Raw genomic sequence first — 17,595 nt, 5'->3', positions numbered from 1 at the left:
TTGATAATAACTGATTAACTGACACAGGAGCTATTTAGCTATGATTGAAATATTCACTTTGTCGATTTTGATACAAGTCCAAAAAGGCCCCAGGAGAAAGCTCTGTGTTCCAAACCACCTGCTAATCTAGTGAGCATAGATTTATAGAATTCTGTCTCTGCCATTGCATTTGCCCAATCTTTAAATCTGGATCTTTACTTACTTTCCAGTGTCTATAAATAATCCTGGAGATTGTTATCATACTCACTGTAATCACAAAAAAGCACATCTTAAAATGTTATGATGTTTTAATAAGAAATTAGGAAGAGCATGCATTACTACACCAAAATTGAAAATCAAATTCAAATGAAATTAAATGAAATTCAGATAGCTACACCTTATAAAACCTGCCAGAGATTAGAGGTCATGTATTGTGTTTGTTTTCTATACAGACAGAGCGAGATGTGAGTGTTCGCCAGCGGGCCGTGGACCTGCTCTATGCCATGTGTGACCGCAGTAACGCCAAGCAGATCGTGGCAGAGATGCTCAGCTACCTGGAGAACGCCGACTACTCAATCAGAGAGGAGATAGTGGGTCATCAGTACAGGCCTGTGCAGCATTTACCTCCTCTGTGTGCGGCTCTCGTCCTCAGCCAGTTGCTTTTCTTCTTCAGGTGCTCAAGGTGGCTATCCTGGCTGAAAAATATGCCGTGGACTACACCTGGTACGTGGATACCATTCTCAACCTCATCCGCATCGCCGGTGACTACGTCAGTGAGGAGGTGTGGTATCGTGTCATCCAGATTGTCATAAACCGAGATGACGTCCAAGGCTACGCGGCCAAGACTGTCTTTGAGGTGGGCATAAAGACTTTTGTCACTATACATCAGACTAACTGCCAATGTGACCTCTCAGAATCTGCCTTTTCTGTGTTATCAGGGCTCATTTATTAGCTAACTTGTTCATGTGGTGAAAAGAGGGTACAATCTGGGCAGTCCACATGTTTTCAGTCATGGCAAGCCAATCCCCAGGCCTCACATGATGTGCATAAAACAGAAAAGTATTTTTCTAATCCCTCCACAGTTCGCCTAGACCAGTGGTTCCCAACTCGTCAAGTCAAGGGTCCAGATTTCTCCTCAGTTATTAGTTCAAGGTCTGCACATTATTAATGACCGCATATTTAGTTTTATTTCAAAAAGTGTAAACAACATAATGGCTTGGAACACAAAGAAATAAAACATATTGTGAGATTAAACAGAAACGGCACTTCAAAATGAAAGTTCTGTGCCAGATATTCACTGTACTTCAAAATAGTGTTTTGAAGCACAGTGCTCTGTTTGAAGTGTGTGTGTGTGTGTGTGTGTGTGTGTGTGTGTGTGTGTGTGTAAACAGAACAGAAACTAACTGTCAGAGCACCTGCAAAGGGTGAAATGCACTGCCAAGCGAAAGGCGTCCAGGTGCTCCTGTGGTATTTGCACATATTTATTTTTAATATGCATACATCTGCAAAATTAGCCCCTTTCTATGTGAATAAGCCTCATTAAAAACTAGTCAAATTCACAAAGATCAGCTTAAACAGCTACATGCAGTTACACTTTAATAATTGGCATATTCAGAGTGTTGGTGGTAAGTGCAGCACATTGACAGACAGATATTAAATCCCAAATACAGACTCTCTCTGTTACATTTAAAGTGTCTGAAGTATTGAGGAATGCCTCTGCACCTCGTCAGTCAGGTCCCGTAGCTCAGGGTCTGAAAATTTAAGTTTTCTTTTAATCTCTGACCTTGTTCTGCCAATTGTGTTCTTGGAGCAAAGGCACCATTTATACTTGGACACATTGATAATTGCAATCAGACAACAAAAAAGGTTTATAAACATGTTTATGCTGTTATGTCAGTGCATGCCCATTATATGCAACCAGTTTGCCTCAATTTGCGTCCGCCCCACTGGTTTCTTGTATCCATCCACAATCCCCCGCCCCCTTCTCTGGCAGAGAGTTTACCTTTATTATTTTTTGGATTTATGCCGATCTGTACAGAAAGTCACTGGAGCTGTGCTTGAGTGGCTGTGTTGATGTGAGCTTCGTTTAAATTTTTCAAATTGTCACTCCCTCTCTTCGCACTGCCAGCTTTGTCCGCATCACAGGTATTCCAGCACGCTCTATACAGGGAATCAGTCGCTTCCAATACACAATGAAAAAGAGCGGATTTCTGGTCGCAGGTAGTCACATATAGTGGGCATGATAGAGGCAGGTAGAGGTTGCATATAACATGAAATTCAAGGTGCTGTCAGAGGCTGCGAATTTGCACACCAGTATGCACTGAACACCTGAATGATATAGTCTTACATAGCACTGTTTATTCCTAACCCACTGCTGTCGTGCTATGTGAACACTTGTAGGCACTACAGGCTCCCGCCTGCCATGAGAACCTGGTGAAAGTCGGGGGTTACATCCTAGGAGAGTTTGGCAATCTTATTGCAGGAGACTCGCGCTCCAGGTAAACATTATCCACATAGTCCTGTCCGCTGTCTTTAAAGTCATGTCATTTCTACCAATTTTCTCACCAGCTCCAGACAGCATTCACCCATGCAGATGGTTTTGGTTTTATTTTTCCAGGTTTTAGACATCTGAAAATTTTTTTTTTTTTTTTTTTTTTTTTTTTTTGGTGTTGACACCAATGTCTCTGTCCTCTTCCTCTCAAACCTTACTGCCAACATTTTCAGCAGGCTTGTTTCTTCTGTAGAAAGTAGCTTTAATGAAGTTAACATTATCTGCATCACTAGATAGATCTTGTAAGAAAATACATCTTTTGGTAATTTGGGTGAACCAAAGCTTTAAATAAATGCTGCTTACACCAATATCTTAAAACTTAACACGGCGCTGTGTTTAGCATAGGGAACGAGCAGAAGAAGCTTAATGTACTGGGAAGATATTGACGTAATTCTGTGAAAGTGTATAACTGACCTGAAAGTGAAGAGGTCTCCACATTTTGTGTTGTCCTCTCTTTCAGCCCTCTGGTCCAGTTCAACCTGCTCCACTCCAAGTTCCACCTGTGCTCTGTGCCAACTCGGGCGCTGTTGCTGTCCGCCTACATCAAGTTCATTAACTTGTTTCCAGAAGTGAAGGGCACCATCCAAGACGTCCTGCGCTCAGACAGTCAGCTCCGCAATGCTGACGTGGAGCTCCAGCAGAGAGCTGTGGAGTACCTGAGGCTCAGCTGCATCGCCAGCACTGACATACTGGTTAGTGAATTATTCATGATGTGGACTAAATATTGATAACACCAAACAGTCTACCAGTCTCAGTCACACTCAAGCTCTCAAATCTTTGAATATCTGTTTGAAAGTATTGTTCACATCTTGAATGGATTTACTTGGTATTTATATTATTTGTTTATGTTCGTAGTAATTTGTTAGGAACAAAAAATCCAGAGCAAAACAGCAGAGGTGCTGCAGTATGTCACACAGCAAAGGCCACATATTTAGAGTCAGATAAGATACATCACACTCTGTTTAATAAACCCTTAGCAGATGACAATGATTGATTGGACAATTTCATATTACAACTGCTTCACAGTAATTAATCAGAGCAGCATTCCAGGCTGATTAATTCATTTTCAGTGAAGTTGAGAAATAAACACAAGTGGATCAGTAACACTGAAGTCAAAAGTGGGGTAAAAAGGTCAAACACAAAGCTTAAAGTTTAACAGTCACCAGCAGTGCTATATCCAAGAATGGAAGAAGGAATTTCTTCAAATTTGGCACAAATTTCCACTTGGACTTGAGGTGAACTGATTAGACTTAAGTGGTTAACTGTCAAAAGTCAAGGTCACGTAATCTTCCATCCATTCTGCTGAACATATCTCAAGGGCACCTTGAGAGAATTTCTTTTTTTTTCTACTTCTACAGTTACTTCCACAGTGATACATAGTTAAGTCGTTAATAAACAAACAGTCCCCACACCTCGTCCCCACAGGTCAACTCCATAAACAAAAAAAACCCCAAAAAAACTGGCAATAGCGACTAAAAACATTCATAGTTCAAAGTATTTCTTAAAATTTAGCACAAGCCTTCACTTTGATTCAAGAATTAACTGATTAGAATTTAAAAGTTCACTGTTAGCTCATAATATAACATGTTTTTGACCAAAATTCAGGAATTCGTACTCTAATTTTGACAAAATTTTGACACAAATGTCTAATAGGATATAATGGTGAAGAGGTGACATTTTACAATCAAAAAGTCAAAGGTCCGCTTCACTGTGACATCATCATGTTCTGCAAAAATACTTAGGTGTCACTGGTGAAACTTGTCTCAGGTGTTCACCTTAAAACTGTGCTGGTTGTATAGATCTGCTGTGCTGCCGGGGGGAAGGTGTGTGAAGCATCCACGTTCTCACAAACATGGATGTAAAGTGTAAAGGGTTGTCCACACTGAGAACGATATAACTATAAAAAGATGGTTTGAAAAATTGCTCCAACTTAAGTTGGTGGCAGAGTCCACAGTACATGTAAAACGACAAGAAAGTGGCAAACAATATCGTTTGGATCACTGCTGGAGCAATTTCAAGAGCAATAAAAATACCAACAGCCAATCAGAATCTGTCTTATTTAGATGTCACATCAAAAATCGATCCTAACATTTAATTTGGGCCACACAATGCCTTTTTTATGTGGAAAAAGATATATGAAGCTGTGGACTATATTACAGTGTGGTTTTCTTTATGTTTTTATTCCTGTGAATTTAGTCATTAATAATTGATTCATCTCCCTGACTGAAGCAGATTCTGGCCAGCAGATGGTGCTGTTCTTCAGGAGAAGAAGATGAAAGAAAAAAGTCTGGTGTTGATTAAAAAACATCACCTCAATATGATGATTTATAGGCTACATAAAGAATTTTGAATTTAGATCCAAATCCTCTGAATTTGAAGTGTTCAATCTGGGTGTCATCAGTATATTTCACAGAGTTTTCTACAGGATAAAGTTTCAGGAGTTCTTACAATTGCAGCTTATCTCCTTCTTTTAGGGTTTAGGAACAACCTTTAACATGGTATAATCACAGCTGTCAACAGCTGTATGACCTGTTATTGGGCTGCAGATGACACAAAAAAGTAATTTTTCTCTGAGACATGCAGTTAAATGGTCTCCTTCACTGTTGGGTCTCTGAAGTTGGTTTTGTCTTTACTGATGTCCTCGTTTACCATCGACAGAATGTCAGCAAACTGATGTCGACTCAAAGTATGAATGAAACTTGTCTTCAAAAGACGACTGCTCTCGCAATATAGTGTTTGATTCTCCCCGTTCCTGTAGTCTTTGAAGAATTTGGTGAACCCATATCCTTCTAGTTTTCTGTTTGTTTCTCTTCAGCCTCCTGGCAGTGTACAGCAGTAGCAGCTCATCAACATCCATTTTTGTGGGGTGTGTAGTGCTTGCTCTGCGCTGCTGTTTATAGAATGTTATCGCTCAGTGTGGATGCTCACATAAATGTTGTTATAGTTATAGTTAGAGTTATAGAGCTTGGTGTGGACTGCCCTTAACTGCAAAAGGCTGACGTTCCTTTGTTTAAATCATCTGTGTCTGGCTATGTGCTGCCTTTCTTGAAGTCATTTTTTACATTAAGAGAGACTAGTCAGCACCACAGTCTGTGTTCAGTAATGAATACATGTAGTAATTTACTGATCCCCAGTAGAAGAAAAGTAGAAACATCCCAGGAAGTGCAGGAACAACTCTGATGATCTTGTCATTTTCTGTTGCCACCCAAAGAATGTGCGACCTCTCCCTTTTACGTTCAGAATGACTATGTCACTGTTTGAGCCATTTTTCCTTGTTCATGAAAGTATATATCGTGACATATTCTTCCATCTCATACTGTACTGTACTTTAAAAAAAAAGTCTGAGTGAAATGTTTGAGTTGAGAAAAAACATTTTGTATTACAGTGGTGGTTGTTGTTGTGTCACAGCTTATCTGTCTGGATCTGTAAAATAACTGAAAGTTCCCGTTGCTTTTTGAACAGTGGTTCAGTAGCTGTCTGCGTTGCTTTAGGCCTAAAGCTTCATATTATTGTCTCTCTCTTTCTCTGTCCGTCAACAGGCCACAGTTTTAGAGGAGATGCCTCCATTCCCAGAGAGAGAGTCTTCAATCCTGGCGAAGCTGAAGAAGAAGAAGGGCCCAGGCAACCTGCCCGACATCGACGACGCCCGCTGGAATGTCAACGGCAACACAGAGCACAGCGAGAACAATGAGGCCGCAAACAAGGTAACTGCACAGGACTTTAGGTAGCAGTGAAATCCAGCCAGTGCAGCTTGAGTATTTGTTTTTTACCAAAGATTTTTCATCCCAACCACACCCAGGAAAAAACCTTCATTCTCAACAAGTTAAGAAATGTCACCAAATGTTCTCATACAGATAATCTTCTGCAATGTTCTATTTTACTGCAGCATTCATAAAATCAAAAATCACACAAATGGCATTATAACAGTCCTATTCTGCATGCCACAGTTTACTGCGCATTACTGCCTTGCCTTTATTTTCCTCTGGCCTTAAGCATTTTCTTGATCTTTACCTTTACTTGTCTTCTGTCCCTCCCCCTCTGCCCTTTCCCTCTTTCTGTCCCTTTTCTCTTCCTTCTCCATCAGTCTTCTCCTTCACTGATGGCAGACCTTCTTCCCACCAACAGACCTCGCCCTGCTTCCTCTAGTCCCACCATACACTCTGCTGGGACCATGGTATATTGATAGCTACAAACAACACATAGTGTAGTGATTTACAAAATTATTTATTTCCATTGGCGGGGTATTTACTTCTGTCTTCAATATGGTCAGTGCTTTCTCCACTTGCTCTACACTGTTTTTTTTTGTTTGTTTTTTTCATAAACTAGCACAGAAGAGTTTCGGGTTTTGATTCTGATTCTGTGTTCAAGACTTTAGGAATAACCCCTTGAAATGTACTATCTTGTTTGTAAGGGGGTCATTTAAGAAAATAATATAACAGTATAAAACACTAGGCGGATGTTCATTGCAGATTTGGGCAAAACTTAAGCAATATTTTCAAAATGTCGATAAAACAAAGTTGCGAGAGGACTGCTAGGTTAAATCTGTAGTTCCTAAGAAAAAAGAAAGAAAAAATTACAACAATTCATACAGAGGCCAAAAATGCATTAACAGTAGCAATGTAACCTGTATGGCATGAAGTGCATGGTGTAAATTGCATGGTGCAAAGTGCCTTATCTATGTGCAAGGCACAAAATTAAACACGTGTGTTGGTTGGGCGCATGTATCATGGATCACTGGATAAAAGGACAAGTAGCTATGTTGAATATATATTAGTGTATATATAGTATATATTTCCTTACACAAAATGTGAATTCATGCATTAGTTCAAAATTCAAGCTCAGATTATTTTTGGGATTGTATTTAGCCCTGTACTGTGGCCATATATTTAAAAAAATATAAAGCCATATAAAGTAAAATATATGGCCATATAAAGTAAAAAAAGCATTTGTGTATATATATAAAATAAATACTCTTCTGTTTAGATTTTGGTGTTTTTTTATGTAGATAGTGTGTGTTACAGTGGCTGTTTGCTAATGTTTCTTTCCCAGGCTCCCAGCCACCCCTTCACGGACCTGCTGAATCTAAACTCCCCCCCTGCAACAGGAGCCAGTCTGCTTGTGGATGTCTTGTCTGAAAGCTCCACCCCTGCATCCATAGAGGTGTCTGAGGAAAATTTCTCCAGGTGAGACCATACTGTGAGCTTGGTTGAGGATGTAAGCAGAAAGTGTGCTTACACATACTGTAGTATAATCCTACATTATTAAATATTTAAGAGCTGATTTAGTGTTGCACTTTCAGAAAACATGATGATACTCAGGGAAATTATCAAAAAAAAGTGGTTCAAATCCAAGCTGCAGAGGCCGAGGTATGCTGACATTATTCTCAAGTGTGGTTCACACCCTGAAAACTGGATCTTGCATTTCCCATGATGGAAATGAAGACTTTCTTTCATTCATCATTCAATTATCATTACATTAATAAATTAATTTATTATTCAATTAAATAATTATTATAAATCAATTTGTTATTCAGTTATCATCAGATTTAATTCATGATAATTATATATATTTTTCCTTTTTTCCTTTACACTTTTTATTGTGTTGTCTGTATTTCTTGATTTTGGATTAATGTTTACTGATTGGTTTCTTTTTCTGCTTACTGTGCTCTTTGTTGTCATTTATCTTTTGTTGTGTTTTTCTGTAAAATGTTAATTTAGGGGTTTTGTTTGTTTTTTCTTCATTTTTTGTTTGTTTTTGTTTTGTTTACAAAGCCTCTGGCTAATTGTGTGCTAATAAATTAAAACTAAACTAAAGCTGCTTTCACACCTCCGTACAGTAACCTCTGTGACAACCGCCTACCTTCGGGACTGTTCTGCCAAAAAGCAAAGTTTTCCTTAAAGCAGCTGTTGCTGCTACGGTCCACAGCTGTGATAACGGGCAGGTGATTCTGTGAACTCAGGCAGAAGTGCCAGCTAGTTTGTAGCTACATACTGTAGCAACAAAGGAAATCACTGAAATTACCAAATATTTCTAACATATCATGTCTGGGCAATTTATCAATCTGAAGTTATCTGAAATGTTATCTCAGGCCCAGTTTTACTTCTGCTTCTCCTCTACCGCCTTCTCCTCATTCAAATGATTGAAGGCAGCGAGTGACTGCGTGGCGGTGTATAAGCAACTGTTTTATATCTAACAAAGATGTAGGGTCCTTGTTGTAAATGTATTATTATTTTCTTGTGAATTCCAGGTTTGTTTGTAAGAACAACGGTGTGATCTATGAGAACCAGCTGTTGCAGATTGGACTGAAGTCTGAGTACAGACAGAACCTGGGTGAGCAGCTTTATGATTATAAGAATTTGTCTATTAGAGATGTTAGGATATTTTTGAAATATGCTTCTCAAAGGCCAGCATGAGAGATGCCAAGAATAAGATATGTAATGGGATCAGTAATTACATATCATTTTAAATTAGGGGTCGACAGATTATTAGCCTAGACGATTACTGGGGCCGATATTTGGCATTTTGCTGAATTTTTTTAAATTTAACCCATTGAAACCTTGATCTACATCAGTTTTCTAGTGCAGGATTCAGAAGTTCACAAGCATTCAAATCCTTGAAACATGAGAAAAACATGGAAAAAAATGTGGTGTGAATCTTGGCAAGAAATGACCCAAAACATTTAACAAGAAATAAGTAGAAGCTACAAGAAAAATGTGTGGAAAAAAGAGAAAGATGAATTTTATAAAAATGTAAAAAAAAATAAATAAAAAAAAAAAAAACTAGGGAAAATTGTAATGAGAACTGCATATATTATATATTTCGAATTTTGTTACAGAACTATATTTATATATTATTTTCCAACATTTTTTCCTTCCTTTTTATATTGATGTTTTTTTACTTTTCTTTTTTTTGCAAAAAGAGAACTAACATCGGTCGACCCCTATTTTAAATATAGCAGGTACTGGACAGGTATAATACTTGAAAAACAATGAAGCCAAAAACAGTTTACCCGCTGTCGTCCCACAGGTCGCATGTATGTGTTTTACGGCAATAAGACATCGACCCAGTTCCTCAGCTTCTCTGCATCAGTGACCTGTAACGACACACTCAAGACTCATATCCTTTCCGCTGCTTGGTAGCTGCTTCTTACAGACTTGACTGTCCCATTCCAGCCCGTAAAAAGCACCACAGATCACTTAACACACACAACTAAATCAACAAGAACTACTGCCTCCCAGCTGAGGATGTCTGCGAGACTGCCGAATCTGCATACCACTCAGACTGTCAAGAAAAAACATTCCATTTGTCGAATCCTTGACTATTGTCTCCACAGCTGAACGTCCACTCGAAGTCAGTGGACCCCACAGTAGAAGGTGGGGCTCAGCTGCAGCAGATCCTCAACATTGAGTGTGTGTCAGATTTCACCGATGCTCCAGTGCTCGACATCCAGTTCAGGTTGGTGTTGAGTGCATACTTTAGCTACTTTATCTTTAATGTCTATCATTTTGTGTGCATGCTTCATTCTGACTGTTTGTGTGTGAACAGGTACGGTGGAACTCTTCAGAACATCGCAGTGAAACTTCCTGTGATGCTCAACAAGTTTTTTCAGCCCACAGAGATGACATCCCAAGAATTCTTCCAGCGCTGGAAACAGCTTGGACTGTAAGGCTGACTGTACATAAACCACTGCCTCATGGTTCCTGTCAGCACACGTCTTTTTTTCTTTTTAAGTGTTTGAAAAGTCAATCAGTTTTATTGGATTATATTTTTTGTCTGTGTTATGGCCATAAGGTCTCCTAAAAACACAATATTGAGTTACTATTGTCACACAGTCGTCATAGTTTTTAATTTCATTGAAGTTTTCAGTGTGTTTTTAATCTTAGTTTCAGTTTTTCAGAAAGGCTTAGTTTATGTTTTTAAATACGCAAGTGAGGTTTTGTTTTACAGAAGTACAACGTTGTTTTTGTTGTGGTAGAGAGTCTTAGAAGTATGTAGTTTTCTATACATACATATTATATGATTGGAGAACTGTTTAGGATTGGCTGTAATGTTTAATCTTTGAGCTACTTAAGCATCCAGTGTAAAGCATTAGCACCATAGCGCCACCTCCTGGAATGTCAAGTCGTTTCAGTTATTGTGGTTCACTGTTGCAACAGTTGACTGAAATCTCCTTTTTTTCGGAATATAGGTGAAAAACTAAAAATGAAATGAATTAATCTTTTTTTATCAGGCAAAATTGTCTTGGTTTAAATAATTTAGCTTTTGATATTTATCATCCTCTTTTTTTTATTTTAGTTACAGTTTTAGTTAAAAATAATAAACCTGGTTCCAAGTTGGCAAATATCTGTATTATCTCTTAGTGAATCTTTTGTCTCGTCACACTTTTTATTTTTTGGAATTTTTTATAATATTTTTTTTTTTTAATTGATTTTCGAATTTCAGCAACAGAGAACATAGACAAAAACATACACAAAACGGAAAATTCCAACCCTTATTCAACAACAGACACTGCAATATATACAAATTAACGTAAAAGAAAGAGAGAAAAAAAAGATGATAGGAAATAGCACGTCCAAGTCAAACAGTCAGCCATTCCCTGAAGCCCGTCGCTGTCTCTGTAAGAAGGAATGCAAGGGCTGCCAAAGTTTCCAGAATTTGTCTGATTTATGAGATCATGAGTTGGTTTCTCCAAAGGGACAAAAATAATAATCAATATCTGTGATAGGCTCTTTATTAAGACTGTGCAACACACTGAGCCTTCCATATATGACTTCCCCAAAGACTCCCTGCAAGTTGCTGTTTGTACTCGGCCAAAGATCAAATGGAAAAGTAAAATTAACACCTGATGTGAGCGTACGGTGTGTTTTTGGAGTTCAACAGAGCCAATAGTGTGGCACATCCTCACTAGTGAAATAATCTAGCTGAAAAAACTGTTTCCATATGCAGACTTATAAAATGCCGTCAAATCCCTCATGGTGACTCACATGACAACATGAAGCATTGTGAAGTGCTTTGGTTTGTTTTTGGCATTTAGGTCATCTTGTGAGTTTTTACAGTTTTTCTAGTGGATAGCATTCTACAGTAACATGTCCTGTTCTTGTCCTCCCCTCTTTCTGTGTCTTCAGTCCTCAGCAAGAGGTTCAGACAATCTTCAAAGCCAAGCACCCGATGGACAGAGACGTTACCAATGCCAAGGTAAAAAAAAATCCAAGGTAAAAAAAAATCACTTCTTTGAAGGGAAACTGCGTAGTTGATTATTTGTGTAAAGAATGAGGACTCATTTATGCATCCATTAGTGTGAGATAGATAGAGATAACATTTTCATGAAGACATGAATGTCATCTTTTAATAGTTGGTAGGTGATAGTATTTGTCTGCTAAAATATAAAGTTTGATAAAAACAATGTAGACTCAAGGGTTAGGGTCCACAAAGTCTGTGTTCAGATTTTAGCTCTGCATGAAAAACCACAGCCCTCTTAACCCCTTTGAGCCCTGAGTAAATTGGTTTTGATTTCTTGCAAAAACATGGGGAGAAGGCAGTGAGCAACTTAATAAGACATGGCCCAAAAATAGGCATGAAATGAATCAAAGGTTACCAGAAAATTACCTGTAAAAAAGCTCCAAAAAGTTGTGTTAAAATCAAACAAGACCATGAAAAAAGTAGGGGGTTGTGGGTGTGTCGGTGTAACAGATTGTCTAAACAATAACAGAGGCCTGTGGAAAGTTTTCAGTGGTTTCTTCTCTTTATATATCTCTTACTTATTCAGTCTCTCTTTCAAACTCACTGCAGATGTATTTGGATCAGTGTTTTAGCTGCTTAGGAGGAGACGGACAGTAATTAGTGGCGGTGCATCATTGCATCTTGCTGGTTAAGGAGCTGAAATTACCGCGTTCATCCAGGTGTTGTGTTCCCATCAAAGCTGATTGGAATCCATGCCTACAGTAGAGTCATTTGACCCCGGTGTGAATGCCAATCATACACCACCAATACGCAACATAAGCAACCATTGTTAGATGGAGACTTTTAGCAACCAATTCAGCCCCTAATATGCTGTTTGAAGGCAGTGCTGTTTTCTGTCTGAATCCCCACAAGACAGTTAGTCTATGACTTCCTTAAACCTCATTTTTCCCACATTAATCTTGAGGTTAGTGTTCATATAACCATTGCTTTTCTTGTCATTTGTTTTGTAGATTTTAGGTTTTGGTGTAGCTCTGCTGGACGGGGTAGATCCCAATCCTGCAAACTTTGTTGGAGCTGGAGTCATTCACACCAAGAACTCTCAGGTGGGCTGCCTCCTCAGACTGGAGCCCAACACACAAGCACAGGTAAAGACCACACACACACACACACACACACACACACACACACACACACACACACACACACACACACACACACACACACACACACACACTCTCTCTCTCTCAAACAGAAGGTGGGTTTCCATTACAGATTTGTGCAAAACTTAAGTGAAATTGTTTTAAATGTAGATAAAAACACAATTTCGAGATGACTGTGTTTCCACTGAATGATGTACTGTGACTTCTCCTCCGGTGATAACATCCCAAGAAGCATGCTGATAGATGTTCAAAACATTAGCAGCTTTATTTCTATTGCAGCCACCACACTAGCCGTCATTATTTATAATCCAAGGCCACGTAGGTGAGTTACAGAGCCATAATGCAAAGGTGAGCCCCTTATACGTGGGAGTGGCCACATATGAGGGATTTCCGGGAGCTGATAGTCCAGAATTTCACAGAGGAACTGCTGATTCAAAACTTCTGATGATCCGCCCAACATTTGAAGTTATGTGATGCAATAACAGCTCTTGTAGCTCCTGCTGCATCATGAGGGAGTCAGTCCAGTTCTTACTGAGAAGCACATAGCCATAGCATCATGTGACCTAGAACTGCCCAAAAAGTGTTTTCGTTGCAGTTTTGTTTATTTTTCCAAATCACCTGAAATACCACCTCAAGTGAGAGTAAAAACTTATTTTGCGATAAATGGGAGTTTTTTCAAAATTAACATGTTTCCATTAGGGGTATTTTATATTGGCAATTTGAGGGTTAATGGAAACCCACCTACAGATTCATACTTATACAAATACATACTTACGAAAAGATCATACAGTAACTCTGTGTGTGTGTGTGTGTGTGTGTGTGTGTGTGTGTGTGTGTGTGTGTGTGTGTGTGTGTGTGTGTGTGTGTGTGTGTGTTCGTTCAGATGTACCGTCTCACCGTCCGGACCAGCAGGGACTCAGTGTCTAAGAGACTGTGCGATCTCCTCTCTGAACAGTTTTAGACTTCACACAGCACCAGCATTTCTACTCCTTCACTCTCCTAGTCTCACTTTAGATAGAAATGATGTTTTGTACAGTGTAAATTTTTTTTTTTTTATTTGACTTACTCCACATGTAAATGAAGTGAAATGTATTTTTCGCACAAAGCTTTACTAATATGACACTGCTTTAAACCTGCCTCGTGCACTCACACTGAGCACCTTAGCCGACATGTTGTGGAGGGTGCAGGCGGCTCTGAATGCTTCTCTGTGGTGTTCTGCAGCTCTAGAGCTCTGAACAGTTTTCAAATTGTGTGTTTTTGCTGCTCAAGTACTGCCTTTCTTACTCAAACATTTTGAAGAGTTGGTAAAGAAGCATTAATGAGACTGAGGTAGTTAAAAATCTCAGCAGGATTGTAAACTTACCAATGATCTCAACAATGAATCCAGTTGTTCTGCTAGTGTTTCTGTGAGATATGTTTTCTTGTAGTGTTTCAAAAAATTATGCACAAAAATGGGAAGTTTTTTTTGCTCAACTTCTCGCCCATATTGCACTTGTTGAGTAAAAAATTAGATCACATAAGTAGATGAGATAGATTTAGATTAGAATTTATTCACCATTTTTACACATCTGTCATCTCAGGAGGAAAAGAAAAGCTTTGCATTTTGGTATTTTTACCAAATAATAGACTTTGGATGCTACAAGTTTTGTTCTGTGGTGGGAAATTTTGAGCTATATTGTGTATAAAGTTTACACATAGAATTCAGGCACTTCAGTAAAATAGCAAAAAAAAATCTATATATAAAACACTAGGTAGCAAAAGGATCTCAGTTTTTGATAGTTACAAAATGTTTTGTCTGATATAGTTTCCACAGTTGTGCCTATGAGCTTGTTTCTCTGTCAACAACAGATGAGCCTTCAATTAGACAAAAGTAATGTTAAATAGGTCTAAAGCACTGCCACACTGTCACACTACTTTCACCTAAATGCTTTTATTCTCAGAGCACTGCCAAACTTCAAATATTTCTGTATTTTAGTAACATATGGTGTATTTTCTGTTTTATTAAGTGTATGTTTATTATAATCCTTATTGGATGCTTGACATAAAGACTGGCTCTGTCCAAAAGTGTGAAAAATCTTCCTACCATCACCTCTAAAGCAATGTTTTACCAACAAGCTTTGGTTTTACAGAGGGGCTATGTGCAACAGCATGATTCCAGGGAGTCGTCGTGGTTGACAAATAGAAATACTCATAATCCACCGAAAACAGCAACTTGTCATAAACGCTGCTGTTTTGCTGTTTTTGTATTATAGAGAAACTAAACCCCTCTACTTTTGGCTTTAGTGCCTCCTCCCTAGAATGTGGAAGAAAGTCACAAAAATGTGCAGGGCTGAGAGGGTGGCGAAGATTTGCCCAGTCACTCAATCATGCTGCCTCTCGATCCACGGCACCTCCCTGCCCCCTGAGCACATACAAAGTATTCAGTTCCCACCAAAACACCCGTCCAACCAATCATGAGCAGCCCTATTGAAAGAGAGCGCATGGATTGGCTGCCACAGCTATCAATCATGGAAAATCCCCTTTTCTGGAATTGAATAACTAATGTAAACTAAACTTGTCATAAAAACGATCACATGAACAAACATCAGGGTGATGAGAACTACCTTCAGTGACAGAAACTATTGCGGCGAAAAATGTTTTTGGCATGCACTTTCAGTTTTTAATTTGGCATATGTTCCGTTCAATAACATAGAAGGGTGAGCTTTATGACCGATACTGCAGTTAGACACTAGGGGGCGATCAAGGTTAAAAAGTTACACTTTGGGGGAGCTGTGACGTTGTCGATCTTTATATATAGTGTATGATATTTATACACAATATGTTGAACCTGAATCAATCTATGATGCTCTAAATACCCATATATATTGCTTTTCAACTGAAAAAGTTGTTTGGGGGTCGAGTTGCTCTTTAAACAAACAAGACAACACTTGTTGGTGGTTAGACTTTCTTCTCATTGGACTGAGCTAGGCTAGCTTAATGCTTAGCCTAATGCTAAGCTCACCATCTCCTGCTTAGCTTTATATTTAACAGACACGAGAGTGATATTGATCCTTATATCTAACTCTCAACAAGAAAGCCAATAAGAGCGTATGTACCAAAATGTTAAACTCCGCTTTAAAGAGCTTTTGTCCCAAAATATAATAATAATAGATTAAATTAGTACGAAGAATTTTAGGAGAAATGTAAAGAGAGTAAGAATACATTTGTAGATTGTGTTAAAGGGTTTGACGGATTCATGTAAAGGTACCTTAATCTGTAACAGGGAAGCATTACTGTGATGTTTAAACCATAAAAATAATGACCGTTTATGTCTCTTGAGATACAGGGTTTCACATCATATTAAGGCCAGTGGACTTGGTCCTTTTGGAAGGCTTAAGAGGATCTGTTTACTAACCATCCCAGTGTCACACTGTGCCTTCTGTTTTTCAGCAGCTTATATTCAAGAAAGCAAATGTCAAGGGGTGACATTTCATGTACTTTTAAACAATTGAACAAAGAAGAGCTGTGAATGACCACTTGACAATAAGCACTGATGTTGTTTTCTAGTCTGTTTGGATACAGTAGCATGGAAAGGTCAAATGACCACATATTAAATGTTGGAGGTGTTGCTCAGAGGAACAAACCAAATAAAATGTTGGACTTTTTTAGACAGGTTGCTCCATTTAAGTGCTAATGTTGCTCAAAAACATCCAGATGTGTAATGAAGCTAAACAAATTTGTTTTCTTTGTTGGGGTCTTTATGAGGTGATATGTCAAGTGGCTAAAAAAACCCAAAAAACAAAAATGTTAATGCGGACTGAACCGCAGCCCATAGCGCTGGTATTTCACTCTTTTAGAATTACAAACTGTACTATTATTCAAATAACTACTCACCGGATGCAAATGTCAAGTGCTGTCCAGGTAGAGTACAGGGTTATGCTAAATTTTAACCTGGGTTTGGGTCAGATTTGGGTCATTGGTACTACATCCAGTACACTCAGTGCTTACTTTCAGTGTACCATTTGAACTTCACAAACTGTCCCAATGCTGTTGTGTGTTTTGTGCTTTCTAACAAATGGTCAGTCTCTGCCAGACATTTGAAAAAGAAGAAAAGACTGGATATTGTATTGCTATTTAATTGTAATGTCATTTCAACATCCATTTTTCAAATAAATAATCGGCCTTTGTAAACAAGTTAAAACACAGTGCCTGATGTTTAATGAGAAGAAAAACATGATTAATAATGCACAGTATGTTCACATTATACTTGAATATTGACATCTCTCATAGAATCTCTACTTCTGGCTGGCTCGCCTCCAGCACTCAGTTTAGAGGGTAAAGACAGATGAGTGTTTTACTTTGGAAGATTCAAAGATAGCTGAACTCGTTTCCATTTCTGTCATGTGTCACCTGTGTTTCTGAGAAACTACAATACCACAAGGAAAGTGAAGTGATGACAGCCAACATTTTTGTCACAGCTTTATATTCCACAGTCAATTTTAATGTTTAAATCAGATCAACAAATTGAGATGCTTATACATTTTGACTTGATTGGGAAAGAATTTTGAGTTATGTGTTAATTAATTCTCACTTCTGTCTCTTAGTTTGGATTTGCAGTATATCAGTAGTATATCAGTTTTACACGACCAGTTTGCTTTGGCTCACAACTGCAGTCTTTGCACTGCTGGACCTACTGCGGTCATAGGTGATTCAAGACCAATACGATCCCTCATTGATTTCCGTTTA

General features: G+C 38.5%; 2 protein-coding genes across 3 annotated transcripts in view; one reads left to right on the top strand and one right to left on the bottom strand.

Moving 5' to 3' along the window:
- LOC121943098 (tryptophan 5-hydroxylase 1-like) overlaps positions 1-3,082 on the bottom strand; it is a 30,059-nt gene extending 26,977 nt beyond the window's left edge. Inside the window, exon 1 of the mRNA XM_042486497.2 lies at positions 2,945-3,082. The gene's annotated coding sequence lies outside the window, so the exon portion shown is untranslated. The remainder of the gene's footprint in view (positions 1-2,944) is intronic.
- Positions 1-17,050, top strand: part of LOC121941772 (AP-2 complex subunit alpha-2) — a 29,475-nt gene extending 12,425 nt beyond the window's left edge. The window contains exons 10-23 of one of the 2 annotated variants that reach the window (XM_088081125.1): positions 432-569; positions 653-835; positions 2,380-2,477; positions 2,991-3,222; positions 6,070-6,234; positions 6,615-6,704; positions 7,580-7,713; positions 8,778-8,860; positions 9,557-9,647; positions 9,863-9,985; positions 10,076-10,192; positions 11,656-11,725; positions 12,721-12,855; positions 13,754-17,050. In XM_088081125.1, the coding sequence (XP_087937251.1) occupies positions 432-569; positions 653-835; positions 2,380-2,477; positions 2,991-3,222; positions 6,070-6,234; positions 6,615-6,704; positions 7,580-7,713; positions 8,778-8,860; positions 9,557-9,647; positions 9,863-9,985; positions 10,076-10,192; positions 11,656-11,725; positions 12,721-12,855; positions 13,754-13,831 (1,737 nt within the window). In that variant the 3' untranslated portion in view covers positions 13,832-17,050. The remainder of the gene's footprint in view (positions 1-431; positions 570-652; positions 836-2,379; positions 2,478-2,990; positions 3,223-6,069; positions 6,235-6,614; positions 6,705-7,579; positions 7,714-8,777; positions 8,861-9,556; positions 9,648-9,862; positions 9,986-10,075; positions 10,193-11,655; positions 11,726-12,720; positions 12,856-13,753) is intronic. The other variant, XM_088081130.1, reaches the window with a different exon arrangement.
- Positions 17,051-17,595: the final 545 nt, after the last annotated feature.

The sequence above is a fragment of the Plectropomus leopardus genome, chromosome 1 (genome assembly GCF_026936395.1).
Source record: "Plectropomus leopardus strain MGB_pleo_1.0 chromosome 1, ASM2693639v1, whole genome shotgun sequence".
NCBI lineage: Eukaryota > Metazoa > Chordata > Actinopteri > Perciformes > Serranidae > Plectropomus > Plectropomus leopardus.
The sequence above is the reverse complement of the archived record's forward strand: the minus strand, read 5'-3'. Positions and strand labels throughout refer to the sequence as shown.